The sequence below is a fragment of the Grammomys surdaster genome, unplaced genomic scaffold (assembly GCF_004785775.1).
Source record: "Grammomys surdaster isolate TR1022 unplaced genomic scaffold, NIH_TR_1.0 125849, whole genome shotgun sequence".
Lineage (NCBI taxonomy): Eukaryota > Metazoa > Chordata > Mammalia > Rodentia > Muridae > Grammomys > Grammomys surdaster.
The window spans coordinates 2,940,915-2,949,125 of NW_021620675.1; the positions used below are offsets into that span (position 1 = coordinate 2,940,915).

Genomic DNA, 8,211 nt, shown 5'->3' on the forward strand with positions numbered 1-8,211 from the left:
TGGGGCTCACCGGCAGAGTCCGGCTGCTGTGAAGGGTGTTGATGGCTGCCTGGGCCTCAGCGTGAGTCTGGAACTTCACAAAGGCACAGCCTAGAGTAAGTGGATGGGGTGGAGGAGAGGAGGGGTGAGTGCCTATCATGAAGGCGCCCTACTGGGTCCTGTGGAGAAGGGATAAGACAGGGCTACCTTTGCTGGTACCGTCTGGCCCCCGGAGCACAGTGCACTCGTCTATAGTCCCAAATGGCTCAAACATCTTCCGGACATCCTCATCTGTCTGCTGCTTTCCTAGCATCCCCACAAAGAGCTTCCGGTCTTCTGGGGGGTGGGGCATAGGAGGGGAGGAATGTACAGGGTCTCCTGGCCACTTTCCCAGCCCTCCACCTTCATGTATACCTGTTGCTCCTGACACTACCCCCTGCCCCCCATCCTGGGGAACAGTGGCACTAGGGTGTAATGAACTGATGGCTGGGAATTAGAGTTCAGGAACATGCAGTACTCAGCTCTGAAGGATTTGAACTCTACTTGGCCTCCGTTTTGTAATCTCTACAAATGGGCCAGATCTCGTCCTACCGTCACTCCTACCACCTACTCCTTAACCCAACCTTAGCAGATAATTCTTTAGCATTGTCAGACTTCCGTCCTCAAGAAAGGCTGTCCTTCAGCTCCATCAAGCCCTGGGCCTGGGGGTAGGAGAAAAGGGGCTAAATCCAAAGTTATAGAACCTACCTCCTCGACTCTCGCTGTCGGCTGGCTTGACCTGGATCGGCCTGTTCATCTATAGGAGAGAAAAGAAGGAAGCTGCCAGGGCCTCCTTGGAGCGTTCGGGAGCCCTCCCCACACTGAAGGGAGCCAAGTTGCCTCAGCCTCTAAGTTGTTGGGAAGGAAAGGGTAGGGCCAATCTTGTCTAGAATTCAAACCTGAAGGAATTAGAGATATTGGGGGGAGGGGATGTGTTGGAAGATTTCATGGGGTGCAGCTCTGGGCTCAGGTCACCCATAGGTGTTGGTCTCTTAGGTGAGGAAGGCCTGCTCTTAGGACCCAGGTCTTAAGTCAGAGCTCAACCAAGGAACTTATCAACCAGAGCTGCCTCCATTCTGCAAAGTAGGACCAAACAGAGGCTATCGCATGGAGAACCCCCAAGGAAGGCTGAGGGAGACTCCACAGAGGTCTAGAATTCCTTCTGACCACTGGAGGTGTGTCTGCCTCTCTTTCTGCTCCCCTACACCCCTTGACCCCAGGGGGAAGGCACTCGGGCAGCACAAAGGGAGCAGATGCCCAGTCTCCGTGGCAACGGGAGAATGCGCACCATGGCAACCGCCCACTCAGCCTGATTTATCCGTCCCCGTCGCCCTGGCGACCATGGTGACGTCATCACTCCTGCTTCTCCACACACAGCAGAGAAGGACTGGAGGGGGGTAGGAACAGGGTTTGCTGGGGGTAGAGTATTGGGTGGGGGCTGGGAGGTGGGGGAGGGGCCCAAGAAAGCTTCCTGGTCCTGGAGAGAGTTATATGGAGTGAGTCCTGCAGGGACCATACTGTTTTGGTCTCCTGTTTCTTGCCTCCACAACCAATCCTTGCTATCTGAAGAGCTGAGAAAGCGCTAAAGAAGCGCCGAAGGAGTGGAGGCTATCTGTGCTCCTTTGCAATCCTCCCTGACACCCACAGTATCACCCTTTGTCCAGTCTTCAGCGTGGGCAGAAAATTTTCTAGTTCTATTCTCTGTGTCTTGTTTGGTGAGTGGACTTGGGAAATACTCCACAGGTTAATCTCCTTAACCAAGAGGGCAAGCAAAGTAGTAACTGGAAAGAAGCATGCAGTGTGCCTCCTCTGAACTTCTCTTGCTATCGAGACTCAATCCCCTCACTCATGTGATGATGGGACAGTCTTAATTTCAGAGACCAAAAACATAAAGGAGGCATTCATTTACATGCTAAGAGTGAGGCTTAGCTTAGAGTTCTCTAAGGAAAGTCATGTTACTGAGAGGAGACCTAGGTCCGGAGCCCTGCCCTCACTGGCTGTGCCTCTCCATACTCCAACTTCCTCTTCTTAAACAAGAGCTTAGACCAGGAAGTCTGCAGTCAGATGCTGTTCAACTCTAGTGCTGTCGAATTTGGAGACCTCGAGTGACATCAGTTAACATGGAGAAATACAGAAATGTGCTCCCGGCTGGACTCTGCCAGCCAGGTGTTCACAGCCTTGGATCAAATCTGAGACGCATCTCCAATGATATTTCTGCCCCAGCCTTCCCTCCCCAACAAATCTCTGGATCTGAGAGCATCTGGTGGGGGGTGGGAGGGTCACAGTCACATAAATCCTCCTGCCAATCTGCCCCCAGCTTTACCATCCACCAATCTGGGATTATCCTATCTGAAATTCAATCTCCTAAAGAGTGTGTGTGCGCACGTGTGTGCGCATGTGCGTGTGTGTGTGTGTGTGTGTGCACACATGCGCGTGCACCAAGGAAGGTCTGTGGGCTAGAAACTTATAGCCATTCACCTCTTCTGTACTGTACCCAAAACAGGAAATTCCCTCCCAGGCACCACAACAGCCCCCTCAAGATGGAGAGTCAGAACCAGGACCACAGCGTGGGGCAATCTTAGATTGGCACTTTGCCCTGAGAACTTGGGAGAAAAATGATGTGATACCCGCCCTGCACAAAAATAGCATATCAATAAATACCCACAGCTGACGTGCATTCGCACAGAGAACAGCACCGAGCACATTATGGATCTCGTGCACAGAACTCCCCCACCCCCACCGTCACTCTCACAGGGGACGTCGCAGTGCTCCTCATGCCCATTTTCAGTCCTCCCTCCCTGGCCTGGCACTTCCTGTGGGAAGCTCAGCTTTGTTAGCTCACTGGGGCACACCTGCCCCCTCCCCTGAGTCCAGCTGTGCTGTGTTTACCTGGCAACCAGGCTGGCGCCTCTCCTAGCTTCCACCCACGAGGTGATAAGCCCTCCCAAGGGCTGCCCAAAGGAGAAGGGGCTTTTTATACTCCAGCAGGGGTCTCTGATCTGCTTTCCCTAACAGGACCACTGTTCAGGTACATCCACCTCCAAAAGGAGCTCGCTCTCTCACGGAAACTTGAGGGTGCAGGTCTGGAGCCCTGCCCTTCCTGGCTCCAGAGTTGATCCTGGTGTCCCAGAGACCACGATCCCTGCATCAAGATGGTGGGAAAACCCACATCTTCAGAGTGGGAGTTTGATCCAGAACAGATGGGGAAGATAAGCCTGGCAGAGGCATCCCTCACAACCAACTTCCAAGAGGCCACACCCTACTCAGAATGGATCCAGGGACCTGGGTCAGAGCCATCCTGGGGTTTCTCATTGGAGAGGAGTGGGGCTCAACAGCCACAGGCCACTAATTCTGGGTGATAAAAAGGGCAGCAACACAAGCAGGCTAAAACTGCACGTGTTAAAATAGACCTCGAAGGAGGGTTTGGAGATTAGACAGTAGCAAAAACTTACTGACAGAACTGTGCATTGGCTGACACCCTATACACACACAGACACCCCACACACACAACTGAGGGGCCAGTTGGTAGGGTACAAAGGCAAAATTTGGTTATGAGTACCTCTTCCCTCAGCCTACTTGAGTCAGCTTTCTCAGCCCCTAGTGTGGGATTCCCCCCTAGAAGAACGGAAACCCTTCTTTCCTGATAGAAACTTCATTGGTCTCTCTGGATTCTGACCACTGTGGCAAAGGCCATTGTGGGAACTTAGTGTCACTTGGGAAGTCTGGAGCAGAGTGACAGAGACTTTCTTACCAGGGAGCCTTTCCTGACTCCTATGCACATCCCACTGTCTTCTCGGGACAGAGTTTTACCTGAGCCCCACAGGCAGCTGGAGGAGCCAGATGCAGGGGAGATATGCCTAGCTGGTGCTGTGCTTTTGGGGCTCCTGCCCACCCCCACACTGACCCCTACTCTGTCCTCTTTTGGACCCCTTCCCCTGATTCTCCCTGTAGGGGTTCTGAAATGAGGAACAGGAAACCCACAGCAGTAGAGGTTAAAAACCTGATGTGTGAGGGCCTTCTAGAAAGAAAAGGAAGGGAAAGCCCGTCAGGCGCTCACACGCATGTGTGCATGAGCGAGTGCATGCTTACTCTACACCCCTGTGCCAGTTCACACCCATGCCCCCTGCCCTCCACTCTGGGCAATGGCTGTTCCTGTTGGTTGAGATAAGATGTTTGGGGATGACTGCAGGGGGACCTCAAGAGAGTCCGAAGTTGGGGCAGTATAAGTAGTTCTAGTTCCTATAGCCCCAGCCCATCTGTTTTGTCTGTTTCCTCTCGGGAGGATGGATGGTCAGTGCCATTCCCTGTCCCATGTGTGGAACAAGTAGAGGCTAGGACAGATGTCTGCAGCCCCTGGACAGTGCTGGGCAAAGATTCACCATGGGCACTGAAGCTTCAGGAAGGGCTTCCTGAGACTCAATCCGAGAGAAAACAGAAGCAGATAGATCCAAAAGGACCAGGAGGCTTCTCAGCTACCAACCCAGACTTGTTAAAAAAAAAAAATTATCACTTTGCACCAGGGAAGCTACCTCAGAGCCACCTTCGCTTTCCTGACTTCCCCAGGCACACTTGGTAGGGTCAAGCCTGATCTTCCATGATGGTGCCAGCCCTTGTTTGCTGTCCCCAAAGACATGTCCACTCCAGCCTTCACTACTCTGATGCCCTGTGGCTCTGTTTTGGAGTGCTTCCTGGGAGACAGGTGGGGGAGCCTGTATGATCTCAGAAAGCAGCACAGAACAGTCCAGCAGGCCCAGCTGCCTGTTCTCAGGGCAGCAGCGCCCCTCCCCCATCTCACAGCCACCCAGCTTGCCTTAGCCAGCACCACAAAAGAGTGCCTGGGTGCCTCTTGCTCCCTCTGACACAGGTGTCCAGTCTACTCTTCCTTCCTCCCATACAGCTAAGTCCTCCCTCTTGCATGGTGTGGGGGAGGAGCTGCAGGTGCTCCTCAGAGAAGGTCATAGTCACTCTACAAGTCATTCTTGTTTCACACATCTACAGAGGGAAAGGGATGCTACAGGGACTTTCTGGTGATGAAGAGGTGGAAAATGGCTCAGTGTCCTGGGAGCCACTCCTAAGGCTTCTCTCAGCCCCCTGACCCTGCAGAGCACAGAACTCACCCCTGGGAGAGTCTTCTGTTCGTGCAGGGCGCTCTGGGCCTTCAGGGCTGAATCGCGAGCACAGTACGTCAGGAAAGCACATCCTGAGGACACACAGGCAGAGAGACAGTGTCAGGTGAGTCCTTAGGTTTCCCTTCCAAAGGGGCTTCCCTGGCAGACCAAGGACCTGGAGGGGGGATTTTCTCCTTCTGGACGTCTCTGCCTGCTGGGCTGGGGAGGGAGGAGGCATTTATCCAGAGGGATAAAATTATATCCTATCTCTGGGTGAGGGACCTGGAGGTGAGGGACATGGAAGAGCATTGGATCTGTTGAGATATGGGACTGGAGAGCAGGAAGAGCTGTGATCTCCAGACAGGTAGGGCAATCCTGTGCTCTCTCCCTCTCTGTCTCTCTGTCTCTCTCTGTCTCTCTCTGTCTCTCTCTTTCTCTCTCTTTCTCTCTCTCCCTCTCCCTCTCCCTCTCCCTCCCCCCCCTCTCTCCCCCCCTTCCTCTTCTCTTTCCCCTTCTCCTCCTTCCGTCTTGACCATCATCACCCTCTCTTCCATTTTCCCTACTTCTCGAATCTCCCAGACTCCACCAGTGACAGGTGTGGAGAGTGCATGGAGAAGGCAGAGGGGGAGCGACAGCCGGAAGTGCTTTTTCCTAGGCGAAAAGATTTCAGGGAGATAGTATGGCCCTGAATCCCCAGAGCTTGGAGCTCTCCAAGTGCTGATTCCAGGCCCGTCCTGCTTAGCAGCACAGCGCTTGGAGAGACTCAGGAACCTCTTCCTAATAACTTTCTAAGTCCAATAAACCTTGTCTGGTCTCTCTTCTCCATGCCGCTGTCCTCCACTCCTTCACCTTAGTCCTGGGTTGCCCTGGCTTGACTGCAGCCACTCTTTCTAGGTTAAACACACCTGACCAGTCATCCCAACATTATCTGGGACTTCTCACATTGTCCATCTTGATCCTCTCTCTCCTAAAACTTGTCCTTCTAACCCTTTGGCTCATCCCATGCCACCAACACCCTCCTCCAGCTCTTATGCCGAGTTCCCCTTAGTTTTTGACCCTGTGGTCCCTGTCACACAGCTGAATTCTCATTTAGTTCCTTTATCCAGTCCCCTAGCACCTGAACTCTCCTCCCAAACCAGCCCTTTCCAGACACTCCATCCCTCCAGCTTCCTCCATCCTTCTTGCCTCCCAGGCCACTCAATGCCTCCCCTCCGGCCTGGCCTGACCCCTCACCCTTGTGCAGCCCGGTGTACTTGTCCTTGATGACAGTCAGCTCGAAGATCCGACCAAACTGCTCGAAGATGGGCTTCAGGTCCTTTTCCTCCAGATGCCTCGGGATCTGCCCCACAAACAGCTTGATGGCATCTGGCTCCTTCATTGGGGCGGCCCAGGAGGAGGGGCCGGGGGAGCAGGGAGAGGCCCAAAGACAAGGAAAGCTGCCCAACCAGGAGGCAGGTGGTAGGGCCCAGGGGCCCAGCAGGGCCGGCTTTCCCTTTGGCCCCCAACCACACTGCTGAGCAGAGGAGGGCTCTTCACACAAAGGAGGCCTGGGGAGTTGAGGGCTAGGGGTCAGGAGTCTAGGCAGATACTGTCAGGCCACCAGGAGGCATAGCCCAAGCAAAGGATCTCCCTCCTAGAGATCTGGCAAACAGCCCAGGATGAGGGTCAGGGCGGCCAAGCCCTGGGGCGTTTGGGTGGTAGCTGGAGGGCTGGAGCTCAAAGGGCGGGAGCAAAGGCACGAATGCCAAAGGAGATAGGGTAAGAGTCAGAAGTGGGTGATAGGAAGGAGGCTGAGGGGCTAGGGGCCTGCTATGGTTGCCAGCAGCGTCATGGGGGGGTCCCTGCTCCTGATGTGGGGCAGGTGACTCTCTCGTTTGACTTCCTAGGGAGGACACCTTCCTTGTGGCTGATCCTTCTGCTGGGTCCGAAGATCCCTGATGCCAAATGCTTGATCTCTGATGGCGGCAGGGCTCCGGGGGTCCCTTCTGCCCTGCCCCCTTTAGGTTCGCCCCCGACCCCCTCCCACCCCAACCCTGTATGGTTCCCTGGCTTGGGCTACTGCCGGCTACACTAGGGCTGCCTGCTTTCCCGGTCACCTGGGTCCCGGAGCTCTGCTCTCCGGCCGCGCTCTCCTCAACAAAAACCTCCCCCCTCCACACCCCCCTCCCCACTCCCACCTCCTTTCCCCTGACATCAGTGATGTCAGTCTCAGGGGTGGAATACAAATTCTCTACCCTGGAGAGAGACGCACAACCCGGGCAAGAGCCACGCCCTCTTTCTATCTCTATCCTCCCTGACTCCCTTTCAGCCCCAGAAGAGCAGCTGGTCTTGATAACAACCCTTCCCCCATCTTACTCCCGAATCAGGAGTTGGGCAAGACACTAAGATGGAGAATTTATAGAGGAGCCCTAGGGTAGGGTCCATTGTTCCGGGGGTTGGAGCTGTCCCCGGTGCTGGAAGAGGAAAAGCAGACCCGGGAGGTGGAAGCTGGGGGGTGGGGAGGAGAGGGCAGCCTGGCCTTTGGGGAGTCTGAAAGTAAGAACCCAAGGAAGGAAACAAGGAAGAGAAACGGGAAAGAGCAGTCAGGCAGGTTGAGGGGCAGGGAGGGAGGTGTAGATGAGTGAGGAAGTGGTCACAGGGGCTGGGGGGAAAGAGCAAAAGTGAAGAAGCAGAGAGGAAAAAATTCGAACGGGTGTGGGGAAGGAGAGAGCCAGTGGAAATGAGTGCAGCGAGAGTCTGCATACTTTTTCAGAGAAAGAAACAAGGGAAGCTATAGCAGTCTGGCATTTTCAGACACCCCCTTCCTTCTCTCTGGGGGTGTTGTGTGTATAAGTGCTTGAGCAGGAGGCAGCAGCTGGTGGCAGCTCTCACTTGTACTAGCCTTGAAGACCAAGACTCAGTGTCCGACTGCTCGAAGTCGTGGTGTCTTGCTCGTACATAGCAGGTGCTTAACAAACGCTTCATGCAAAGACCCTGTGACAAGTGAGAAATCTCGATTCCTTCTGTGGGGAAAGGCACCGCTGCTAGGCTCCCCCTTGAGGGCACAGTACCCCATTTTTCCTTCCTTTGCTTCCTTTGGTTGGGT

The 8,211-nt window shown here is 54.4% G+C and overlaps 1 protein-coding gene across 23 annotated transcripts in view; it reads right to left on the reverse strand.

Moving 5' to 3' along the window:
• Celf3 (CUGBP Elav-like family member 3) overlaps window positions 1-7,295 on the reverse strand; it is a 14,056-nt gene extending 6,761 nt beyond the window's left edge. For 5 of the 23 annotated variants that reach the window (XM_028789685.1, XM_028789684.1, XM_028789676.1 and 2 more), the window contains exons 1-5: window positions 6,360-6,504; window positions 5,136-5,218; window positions 727-775; window positions 187-315; window positions 11-90 (exon numbers count right to left, since the gene is read on the reverse strand). In XM_028789685.1, the coding sequence (XP_028645518.1) occupies window positions 11-90; window positions 187-315; window positions 727-775; window positions 5,136-5,218; window positions 6,360-6,504 (486 nt within the window). Of the gene's footprint in view, window positions 1-10; window positions 91-186; window positions 358-722; window positions 776-917; window positions 1,233-5,135; window positions 5,219-6,359; window positions 7,144-7,222 lie in introns of those variants that run through there. The other 18 variants (XM_028789692.1, XM_028789686.1, XM_028789691.1 and 15 more) reach the window with 9 other exon arrangements.
• Window positions 7,296-8,211: the final 916 nt, after the last annotated feature.